Consider the following 12,047-nt stretch of genomic DNA (forward strand, 5'->3'; position numbering starts at 1 on the left):
GTGTAGCTGCAAGGCCGGAGGCGGTGGCCGGGACCGTTGGGGGCGGGGTGTGTGGCCTTATGACACACTTCCGGTGATGTCACGGGGTGTGGCCTTATCAGGGGGTGTGGCATATGCTAATGAGTTATGCTAATGAGTTCCCCTAGCTCTTTTTCTACGAAACGACCCCTGCCGCAAATCCCATGTTTACTAGGAAACAAAGCCACACCACCTCCAAGATAGGTTCCACTCCATCTCTAGGTAAAGGTAAAGGTTCCCCTGCTCGAAAGCCAGTTGAGTTCGACTCTAGGGTTGCGGTGCTCATCTCCGTTTCAAAGCCGAAGAGCCGGCGCTGTCTGAAGACGTTTCCGTGGTCATGTGGCCGGCATGACTAAACACCGAGGCGCACAGAACGCTGTTACCTTCCCACCGAAGCGGTCCCTATTTATCGACTTGCAATTTCTTGCTTTCGAACGGCTAGGTTGGCAGGAGCTGGAACGAGAGACGGGAGCTCACTCCGTCATGCGGCACACTTGGGTCTCGAACTGCTGAACTGCCGACCTTCCAGAGCCTGCAGTTCAGCGTCTTAGCCACCTGAGCCACTCCATCTCTGCGTTATCCCAAATTGCATGGGACACATTAAAAGAGTTTCTCACAACCAGGCTTTCAGTTAAGGAGGCGCCCCACCACTATTGCCATCCATAATCGTAGAGCCCTGGCCCTTGGCTTTGACACCTAGCCTGTGCCACCGCTCGCATTAGGAAGAGCACTGAGCAGAAAAAAATTGTTTAGACCTTGCAGGCACTCTGCAGGACACGGTCTTAAGCAATCAATGAAACATCACCAGCACTTTATGATTTATGATCTATTTATAACTGACTTGTTTTAAGATGATTTTATGCGGATTTTAATTGTTCTTTGTGTGTTAATTGGTGTAAGCGGCCCTGAGCCTGCTTTTGTGGGTAGGGCGGGGGTACAAAATAAATAAATAAATAAGCCACAACCCTGCGCGGTAGGACAGGCGGAGAGCTTGTGACGGGCACGAGGTCACCCAGCGAGCTTCCATGGTAGCCCATCCCAGACGGTGGTTTTGAAGATCGCATCTTGATTCCAGCTTTTATGTGCCGCTTCAGATATGTTAGCTGGGTAGCCTGGGAAAGTGACTTTCGCTTGGCCTAACACACCTCACAGGGCGGGGCGAACCGAGCGTTATCGCAATTGCAGCTGGGCCGATAAGGAAACAGCCGTGAATAAAGAGAACAGTTTGCAGTGGCTGTTTCGAAAGTGTGGAGTCTGCTGTCAACGAGGAACCAAAAAGAAATAACTAAATGTGAACATATTCTGGGAGTTTCAGAGCACAGCCGTGTTAGTCTCCAACAGAAGACCTAGATTCGAATCCAGTAGCACCTTAGAGACTAACAAGCGGTTGACGAGGGGAATTTTACTTATTTATTTATTTTTATGTATTCGTTCAATTTATGCCCCCGCCCTCCCCGCTCAGGGTGGCTTACATAAAAGTACGTATATGAATACAATTAAATCAATCATAAAAAACACCATAACTATTAAATATTAGTTGTCCTGAAGTGCTGGATCAATATTCAAGTAAAGTGCGAGAGCAGGAGTTTCAAGCTTAACAGTACGACTAGGGTTGCCAAGTGAGTTTTACTCACCGGCGGGGGGAGTCTCGCCGCGCTCCGGGAGCTGTCCCTCGTCCGCGCGCACGCTGCCAGCACGTCACCGAAAGTGACGCGCGACGTCGATCACGTTGAGGGCGTGGCCCCGATAGTCGGAGGAAAAACCATAGAGTTTTCCCTCGGTTTTGGGTCCCTAAATGCAGTGCTCTCTGGGGAATGTGTGGGGAAAGGCTCTTGACTCTTGAAAGCTTATATCCTTACCCTGACCTGGATAGCACAGGCAAGGCCAGTCTTTTCAGTTCTCAGAAGCTAAGCAGAGTTGACTCTGGCAAGTACTTGGAAGGGAGACCTCCAAGGGATACCAGCAGTCGGGAGGCGGGGGCAGGCTTCATTCAGCCACCTCTCTGGATATCCTCCAGGCCCCCAGTAGGGGTCAGTCACCAGAGGTCGTCATGACTTCTAGGTGCGCACACATACGTACACACATACACATAAAAATACAACAATACCAGAAATAGAAAGTTTATACTCCCAAAATCTTGTTGAGAGAAGAAGAAGAGATTGGATTTATACCCCGCCCTTCACTACCCAAAGGAGTCTCAGAGAGGCTTACAAACTCCTTTCCCTTCCCCTCCCCACAACAGACACCCTGTGAGGTAGGTGGGGCTGAGAGAGCTCTTGACAGAAACTGCTTTTTTTTTTTACAAGAACAGCTCTTATCAGAACTATGGCTTGTCCAAGGTCACCCAGCAGCTGCAAGTGGTGGAGTGGGGAATCAAACCCGGTTCTCCCAGATGAGTCCGCGCACTTAACCACTACACCAAACTGGTCCTTAAGGTGCTACTAGACTCAAATCTAAATATTCTGGGAGCTGATTGAAAATATATTTGTACAACATTCATTTCCAGCTCTGGGTTGGGGATATACCTGGAGATTTTGGGGGTATGTCCTGAAGGAGGATGGGGTTTGGGGAGGGACGGGACTTCAGTGGGAGGGGGTCTAATGCCATAGAGTCCACCTTCCAAAGAGGCCATTTTCTCCAGAGGAACTGATCTCCAGCCACCATCTGGAGGTTGGTAACCCAATAATCATAGCTGGAAATGTATACGGCTTCTGTCGGCAAAGTATGAAAGCTACGGAGACAGGAATGTGGAAAAGCTCTGATCCGTGATGACTATTTCACACAGGCAGTCTTCACTTGAATCAGGTCTGGGGCACAGCTCAGTGGGAAAACGCCTGCTTGGCATGCAAAAGGTCACAGGTTCAATCCCCGGCATCTCCAGTTAAAGTCAGGCCAGGTTCCAGCTGGGACATTCTTCCCTCCCAGTTACATTCTCCTTTCCCCCTCTCTCTAGCACTCCCAGAAGTGGTGCTGATCCCACAACACACAATGCCCTCCAAGGCAGAAGCCGAGATCGACGCTCTCTATGATGTCTTCCTGAATGTGAAGTCACGCTGGAACACAGAGGTATGAATGGGCAGGGCTATTTTTGGGCAGGAACGCACAGGAACGGAGTTCCGGCTGGCTCCCGAGTTGGCCACGCCCAGCAGGAACTAATTAGCATAATAGGCCACACCCAACAGCAGGAACGCATTAGGATTGGCTACATTAGGGGTGTGTGGCCTTGGCCTAACATGCAAAGGAGTTCCTGCCACAAAAAAAGGCCCTGGGTTTTGACAACAAACAAGGTAAACAGAATAAGAAGCAAAAGGTGGGTGTGGCTGGATGCCACCACTCCTGGTAACATGGGGGTGCATCCTAATGTGCTAATGAGCTGTGCTGGCAGGGGCATGGCCTAATATGCTAATGACTTCCTGGTGTTGGGTGTGGCCTATTATGCTAATGAGTTCCTGCTGGGCTTTTTCTACAAAAAGAGCCCTGTCAGAACAGGGAAGTTTTTTTTTTAATAGAATCCTTTTGGAATAGAACTCTGAGGCTTCCACACAGGCAAATCATCGCCGCTTGGCTGCCGGAGCTGTTACTTGTCCTACTCTTAACTACTGTAATACCCTCACCCAGATGGCCCAGGCTAGCCCGATTTCATCAGAACCTGAAAGCCAAGCAGGGTTGGCCCTAGTGAGTATTTGGTGGGGAGGCCACCAAGGAAGTCCAGGGTTGCTACGCAGAGGCAGGCAAATGGCAAACCCACCTCTGTTGGTCTGTGGCCTTGACGTGCATGGCTCAGGATGACTCAATCTCATCAGGTCTCAGAAGCTAAGCGGGGTCGGCCCTGGTTAGTACTTGGACGGGAGACCACTGAGGAAGTCCAGGGTTGCTGCTACGCAGAGGCAGGGCTTTTTTTGTAGAAAAAGCCCAGCAGGAACTCATTAGCATAATAGGCCATACCCAACAGCAGGAACTCATTAGCATATTAGGCCACACCCTGACAGCACAGCTCATTAGCATATGAGGCCACACCCCCAGTGTTACCAGAAGTGTGGTCATCCAGCCACACCCACCTTTCCCTTCTTATTCTGTTTACCTTTTTTGTTGTCAAAACCCAGGGCCTTTTTTTGGAGCAGGAACTCCTTTGCATGTTAGGCCAAGGCCACACACCCCTAATGTAGCCAATCCTAATGAGTTCCTGCAGTTGGGTGTGGCCTATTATGCTAATGAGTTCCTGCTGGGCGTGGCCAACTCGGGAGCCAGCCGGAACTCCGTTCCTGTGCGTTCCTGCCCAGAAATAGCCCTGCGCAGAGGCAAGCAAGGGCAAAACCACCTTATTTTGTCTCTGACCGGACCTGGATGACTGAGGCTGGCCTGTCAGATTATTGGCACCGTTTAGTACTGCTAGGTTGGCAGGAGCCGGGCCCCAGAGCTCAAGACCATCAAATGGCACCAGAATAGATACAATATGTATTACTGTCCCGCAAGCGGGAGAAAGCATGGTGTGTGTGTGGGGGGGGAAGGGAGTTCCAGCTGGTATGATGGGGAAAACGTTGCTGCCCTCAACCAAAAGCCCGGTGGAACATCTCTGCCTTATGCGCCCCCTGCATAAGGTCCCACAGGGCACGGATGTTATTTGGCAGAGAGTTCCAGGGCTGAAAAGGCCCTGCTCTGGTTGAGCACAGCCAAATGTCTTTAGGGTTAGGGATCACCAGTAGATTATTTCCAGCAGTCTTGTTGACTCCCCTTCGTTATAACCCACCAATCCAGTTTGGTTGCAAGAAGAACAAATCAGTCAATCCTAAAAGAAATCAACCCTGACCAGTGTTCCCTCTAAGCTGAGTTACTGTGAGCTAGCTCACAGTTTTTTGGCCTCTGGCTCACACATTTTTGTCATAGCTCAGGAAGGCTGGCTCCAGAACAAACTAATTGATGCAGCAGCCAAATCACTTGCTCACAACTTTGATACCAATAGCTCACAAAGTAGAACTTTTGCTCACAAGACTCCACAGCTTAGAGGGAACATTGAGTCCCTGACTGTTCCCTGGAAGGCCAGATAATGAAACTGAAGCTCAAAGACTTTGGCCACCCAATGAGAAGGGAGCACTCACTGGAGAAGAAGGCCCTGATGCTGGGAAAGACCGAAGGTCAAAGGAGACGGGGATGGCAAAGGATGAGATGGTTAGACAGTGTCATCGATGCAACGAACATGAAATTGAGCAAACTTCAGAGGACAGCGGAAGACAGGAGGGCCTGGCGGGATCTGGTCCATGTGGGGTCGCAAAGAGTCGGACTCAACTGTGCGACTGAACAACAACAACCAGTTTGGCACAGTGGTTAAGTGTGTGGACTCTAGTGTCAAAGCCGCTCTGATACTCTGAGGGAAGGGGTATAAATCCATCCTCCTCCTCCTCCTCCTCCTTCTTCCTGATGTAGTGGTTAAGTGAACGTACTCTAATCTGGGAGAACTGGGTTTGATTCCCCATTCCTCCACTTACAGCTGCTGGATGACCTTGGGCAAGCCATGGTTTTGGCTCAGCTATCCTTGAAAAAGAGCAGTTTCTGTCAGAGCTCTCTCAGCCCATGTTCCCTCTAAGCTGTGGAGTCTCGTGAGCAAAAATTCTACTTTGTGAGCTACTGGCATTAAAGTTGTGAGCGAGCAATTTGGTTGCTGCATAAAATCAGTTTGCTCTGGAGCCATCCTTCCTGAGTGAAGACAAAAATTGGTGAGCTGGAGGCTAAAAAACTGCGAGCTAGCTCACACCAACTGAGCTCAGAGGGAACACTGCTCACAGGGTGTCTATTGTGGGGAGGGGAAGGGAAAGGAGTTTATAAGCCGCTCTGAGACTCCTTTGGGTAGTGAAGGGCAGGGTATACATCCAATCTCTTCTCTTCTTCTTTCTTCTTCCTTTCCCTTCACTATACAGGATATGATATTCTTGGGCGATTTCAATGCTGACTGTGGCTTCGTGGCCAAGAAGCGCTGGGGCCAGATCCGCCTGCGCCAACAGCCTGGCTTTCATTGGCTCATCGGGGACAAAGCCGACACCACGGTCCGAGAAAGCACCCGCTGCGCCTATGACAGGTAGGGCTCTGGGGAATCCAGACGGGCCAGGGCCTTAGAGATATTTCAGGATCCTTTCTATTTCAACCGAAGCCTCCTTCTCCCTCAACCCTAAACAGAATCGTGGTACACGGAGAACGTTGCCTGGGCGTGGTCGTACCTGGGTCGGCTCAGCCGTTCGACTTCCCCAAGGAATATGGACTCTCCGAGGCAGAGGTACCAGAGGATATCTGTTGAGATGGGAGGGAAGGGTGGAATGAACTCCCCGCCAACCAGAAGCGATAACTGCTAATTAATATTAAAGTTCATAAAAGGACTAGCAAATGAATGGAGGCTAACAGTGCAAGACTTCGTATAAACTCAGCTTATTATTCCTGTTTGATCCTTGGATCTGTTAAACATCTTCATTATGCTGCATGACAATTTACTGCTCACCCTCTACCTCTGTGTATGGGCTGGTAAGCTGCTCGGAGACTCCTTCACGTAGTGAAGGGCTGGGTATAAATCCAATCTCTTCTTCTCTCCCGTATTTCCAGGCACTGAAGGTCAGCGACCACTACCCCGTCGAAGTGGAGCTGAACACAGCCTGTCGTGGATTCCAGCCTGCCGGTGTTGTGCTGCTGGCGTTAGCCATGTTGTCTGGCTCGGGATACGGCATCTGAAGTTCGGGTCCTGGGGATTCACAAGTTGGCAGCTGTCTTGGTTGCTCAGCAACAGAGAGAGAGAGAGGGGATTTGCGGACAAAATATCTTTTCCTGAGCCAGCCTGTGGTTTAAAGATGTTGCGTCAGTTTCCAGATTACACAGAGCACCACCACCGGCGAAACCCATGTCCTTAGCTCAAAACGGTGGGACAGATTTTCGATGTGCCTTTTCAACAAACTGAGAACTGGCAAGGATTTCATACACCTGGCCCAAAGAAGTGGAGTCAACTGCTGTTTAAGTTAACTGGAAAGTTCCTGGTAGGCTGCCCCTCAGCCAGGACCACTGGCAGCCAGGCCCATGGCTGGGGTGGGGCTTTGGGGGGGCTCTGCCCCCTTTCCTAAAGGCACAGCCCCACAAAGAATGTCTCCAGTAAATGCTTTTTGCAATCATTTTTAAACATTTTTTAAAAGGCACGTGCACCTTGCAGAGTGGGGTGCTGTAGTGGACTAATTCCTGCACTGAGCAAGGGGTTGGAGTAGGTGACCTCTAGGATCCCTTCTAACTGTGTCCAGAAACTGGTCTCCTTGAAGAGAGTTTTTCTGCTTCGGTGCTAGCTTTCTTGGCTATAGAAGTCCTCATCCCTACCTGCCGGCTTGTTCTCAGAATGGTGGCTGAGGCTGGCAGAAGTGATTAACTTGCAGCAGCTAAGAACTGTCAGGTTCACCCACTAGGCAAACTAGGCATTCGCCTAGAGCGCCAGGCCCTGGATGGGGCGCCAAGCTGTGCCTCCCCCCTCCTCCCCCCTTTTGGTGGCGGCGGGGGGGAGGCAGTGGTGCCAGCAGCAAAAGGGTGGCTGGCTCCAAAGGTCTCCAGGTTTCTAGGCCCCACCGGGAGGTTGGCATCTGCGCCGTAGGGCACCCTTGCCTAGGGCGCAGAAACACCTCGAGCCGGCCCTGCCTATATGTAATGGTTGAGGAAATTCTGTTTCATTGTATCTGAAGAAGTGTGCTTGCACATGAAAGCTTATATCTTGAATAAAACTTTGTTGATCTTAAAGGACTCAAACTTTGTAGTGCTGACTTCAGCAGCCTTAAAAGGGAGTACCTCTGTTTAGGATTGCACTTTATATTTACTAACGGTCATTAGGCTGTATCATCTAGCCTGACTCAAAATATCACATGTTGCTTGAACAGACAGAAGGTGGATGGCAGAAAATGACATGTTTTGCAGTTGCCCATGTGCCATCATTGGACGCCTCGAAGCCTCTGGCTTTGTCAACTCTTGAAAAAAAGGACCCTGGGCCATTTGGATCCTCACTGTAACCTAACGTGGGTGTTTTGTGTAGCGGTTTCAGAGGGAAAGCTGTGTTGGTCTGCAGTAGAACAGCCAGATCAGAATCCTGTATAGCCTTGGAGACCAACAAGATTTTTAGGCAGGGCCGGCTCGCTCACTAGGCAAACTAGGCATTTGCCTAGAGCGGGCCAGCCCTTAGGGGCACCAAACTGCACCTCCCCCCCCCTGCCAAAAGCCCTGCATGCATCTAGTCCCTGACCAGGGGACTGCTGCCTCTGCCGCCACCTCTTTCACCCCGAGTCCGGCGCCCAGTGCACCCAGAAGCGGGCGGGGAAGGAAGCGAAGATGGAGGAGGCTGCGCTTGGGGCGGGGAGGAGGCGGATGGTGCCGCCTGAAGGGCCCAGCGGCAGGGCGGCTCAGGTAGGCATGCATGGTGCATAGAGGGGGCTGGAGCAGACCCACCACCACTTCCTCCTCCGAGATGGGCCTGCTTGGACTGGACGGCTCCTCCACGCCGCCCTCAGTGAGTCTCCTTGGCTCATCCACGGGGAGCAAGGGGACAGGGTGCATGCGGCTGTGGGGGGTCCCGGTCCCCCAGGGGGGAAGGAGAGATGGGGGAAGTGGGTGGGGGAAAAAGAAAAGGCAGAAGGGCCGCCCTCCAAAGAGCCTTGTAGCCCCCTCTCCCCCCCCCACCCGATGCGCCCAGCTTAGCACCCAGCTTGAGCGCCGGAGAGGCACGCCGCGGCGGCAGGATGGCGCCACAAGGCAGCCTCGCCTGGGGGGGGCGCTAGTTTCGCCTAGGGTGCCGAAAAACCTCGGCCTGGCCCTGTTTTTAGGGTATTAGTTTTCGAGTGTCACAACTCCCTTTATCAGGCACCTAACAAAGGGAGCTGTGTCTCTCGAAAGCTCATACCCAGAAAATCTTGTTGGTTTCTAAAGGGCTCCCAGACTCAGATCTCACTGTGGCCGTAGCAAGCATGCAGAATAGATGACCCGCAGGCTGGAATCCTGTGTTGGGTGCGCACCCCCATCCACACGAGCAGTGGTGGGACCAATGTGGAACATGGCGTCTCCACTACTGACGGTGCAGTCTTGCCATGAGAAAGGGTAGCTGCGTTGTGCGGGATCATCTCTTGGCGCCAAAGCACAGGCCAACACTATGGGGAAGCTTCCCTTTCCATATCAAAAGACAAAAGCCAGAGAAGGAGAAGAAGGAGAAGGAGAAGAAGGAGGAGAAGAAGGAGAAGGAGGAGGAGATGAAGAAGGAGGAGAAGAAGGAGGAGGAGAAGGAGAAGAAGGAGGAGGAGGAGAAGGAGAAGAAGAAGAAGGAGAAGAAGGAGGAGGAGGAGGAGAAGAAGGAGAAGAAGGAGGAGAAGAACCACCACCACCACCAGATCTGAGTCCTGTAGCGCCTTAGAGATGAACAAGATTTTTTTATACAGTTTATTATAGATCCAACCAATTAGATTCAACCCAGCCAGGCTTTTGGAGCCGCCACCAGTACCCCCTCTACCACCAACAATCGACCCCTACGTTGGTGGAGCCCTGAGCCGCTGGACTCTTAAATACAGCCTGAGCTGATCTCCCCAGAGAGCTGAAGACGACCAAGGAGCTGACCGTAAAATGAGGAAATGTTGCTAGCACATTATTATGTCTTGGTTTTAATCAGGGGTCATTTCGTAGAAAAAGAGGTGCAGGAGCTCATTAGCATAACACACCCCCTGACGTCACCGGAAGTGTGTCAGAAGGCAACATCCACCACTCAGGCGCCACTGGACTGTTCTAGATTGCTAGCTATTGTGTGTGGGGGGGAATGTGCAGATCTGTCCTCGCAGAGGAGGGAGAGCTTGGGGGGGGCGGGGGGGGGGGGCTCTGCAGTTTACCTGGCTGTTTCTTGCTCTGACTGAGGGCTGCTGGGAGCAGGAGCAGGGGCGGGGCTTGTTGCATGTGCCCGCCCCCTGGGCTCTTTACTGCCGGAGCTCCGCTCCTGTGCGCTCCTGCAGGAAATGACCCCTGGAACTTTTAATATGTATTTATATTAACTGATGTGAATTTATTTTACTGTACTGTCAGAATTTTCTTCTGTTTGTAAGCTGCCCTGAGCCGGTCTAGGCCGGGAGGGCGGGATAAAAATCTTAAATAAACAAATAAAATAAAATTAGGAGAGTTTTCTAAACAGTCAATATGTTGCTCTAAAATCATGCAGCAAGAAAGCAAGAAAGACTAGCTCAGCTGTCTTAACGCTTCTCAGTACTTGCCTTAGACAGCACAAACCTTAACTCCCGAAATCGCAGGCCAAAGTTCAGAAATTCTCTATGTTGCTAGCAATTACCATTCAAGCAAGGAGCTGCGGTGGCTCAAGTGGTTAAGAGGCTGAACTGCAGGCTGTGGAAGGTCGGTAGTTCAGCAGTTCGAGACCTGAGTTGCCGCATGATGGAGTGAGCTCCCGTCTCTAGTTCCAGCTCCTGCCAACCTAGCAGTTCGAAAGCAAGAAATTGCAAGTAGATAAATAGGTACCACTTCGGTGGGAAGGTAACAGCGTTCCGTGCGCCTTGGTGTTTAGTCATGCCGGCCACATGACCACGGAAACGTCTTCAGACAGCGCCGGCTCTTCGACTTTGAAACGGAGATGAGCACCGCAACCCTAGAGTCGAACTCGACTGGCTTTCGAGCAAGGGAGCCTTTACCTTTACCATTCAAGCAGGATGAACTAGGTCAGTTACTATCCACATTAACCCTTAAGAGGAGGCGGGGGGGGGGTTCTTTGCCTCACAGAGTCTTGGCTCCCAGTCCAAGATGGGTAGCCGTGTTAGTCTGTCTGTAGCAGGAGAAAAGAGCGAGAGTCCAGAAGCACATTTAAAGACAAACAATGTTTGTGGCAGGGTAGAAGCTCTCATGAGCAGTGACTCACGAAAGCTCATCCCCTGCCACAAATTTTGTTACTCTTTAAGGTGCCACTGGACTCTTTTCTACTGATTCCCAGCCCTTCATGCTTTTTTTTTGTCTCTAATTTAGTGTCGTGGTTAGGAGAGCGGACTCTAATTTGGGAGAACAAGGTTTGATTCCCCGCTCCTCCACATGCAGCTGCTGGTGTGACCTTGGGTCAGTCACAAGTTCTCTCAGAGCTGTTCTAAGAGCAGTCCTCGAAAGCACTCTCTCAGCCCCACCTACCTCACAGCGCAATGCTCCCTCTAAGCTGTGGAGTCCTGTGAGCAACAGTTCTACTTTGTGAGCTACTGGCATTAATGTTGTGAGTGAGCAATTTGGCTACTGCATGGATTAGTTTCCACTGGAGCCCTCCTTCCCGAGCTAAGGCAAAAATGTGTGAGCCAGAGACTAAAAAACTGTGAGCTGGCTCATACTAACTCAGCTTAGAGGGAACCTAGGGTGCCTGTTGTGGGGAGGGGAAGGGGAAGGAGATGGTAAGCTGCTCTGAGACTCCTTCGGGTAGTGAAGGGTGGGGTATAAATCCAATCTCTTCTTCTTCTTTTACCTCACAGGGTGTCTGTTGTGGGGAGGGGAAGGGAAAGGAGTTTGTAAGCCGCTCTGAGACTCCTTTGGGTAGTGAAGGGCGGGGTATAAATCCAATCTCCTCCTCTTCTTCTTTTACCTCACAGGGTGTCTGTTGTGGGGAGGGGAAGGGAAAAGAGTTTGTGAGCCGCTCTGAGACTCCTTTGGGTAGTGAAGGGCGGGGTATAAATCCAATCTCTTCTTCTTCTTTTACCTCACAGGGTGTCTGTTGTGGGGAGGGGAAGGGAAAGGAGTTTGTGAGCCGCTCTGAGACTCCTTCACGTAGTGAAGGGCTGGGTATAAATCCAATCTCCTCTTCTCTTCCGCATTTCCAGGCACTGAAGGTTAGCGACCACTACCCCATCGAAGTGGAGCTGAACACAGCCTGTCGCGGATTCCAGCCTGCCGGTCTTGTGCTGCTGGCGTTAGCCATGTTGTCTGGCTCGGGATACGGCATCTGAAGTTCGGGTCCTGGGGATTCACAAGTTGGCAGCTGTCTTGGTTGCTCAGCAACACAGAGAGAGAGAGGGGAT

General features: G+C 51.3%; 1 protein-coding gene across 1 annotated transcript in view; it reads left to right on the top strand.

Annotated features, from left to right (window-relative positions):
- DNASE1L1 (deoxyribonuclease I-like 1) overlaps positions 1 to 6,780 on the top strand; it is an 18,021-nt gene extending 11,241 nt beyond the window's left edge. The window contains exons 5-8 of the mRNA XM_015405573.1: positions 2,972 to 3,084; positions 5,931 to 6,088; positions 6,187 to 6,283; positions 6,604 to 6,780. Of these exons, the coding sequence (XP_015261059.1) occupies positions 2,972 to 3,084; positions 5,931 to 6,088; positions 6,187 to 6,283; positions 6,604 to 6,729 (494 nt within the window). The 3' untranslated portion in view covers positions 6,730 to 6,780. The remainder of the gene's footprint in view (positions 1 to 2,971; positions 3,085 to 5,930; positions 6,089 to 6,186; positions 6,284 to 6,603) is intronic.
- Positions 6,781 to 12,047: the final 5,267 nt, after the last annotated feature.

The sequence above is a fragment of the Gekko japonicus genome, unplaced genomic scaffold, assembly GCF_001447785.1.
Source record: "Gekko japonicus isolate JY-2015 unplaced genomic scaffold, Gekko_japonicus_V1.1 scaffold2795, whole genome shotgun sequence".
In the NCBI taxonomy this organism is placed as follows: Eukaryota; Metazoa; Chordata; class Lepidosauria; order Squamata; family Gekkonidae; genus Gekko; species Gekko japonicus.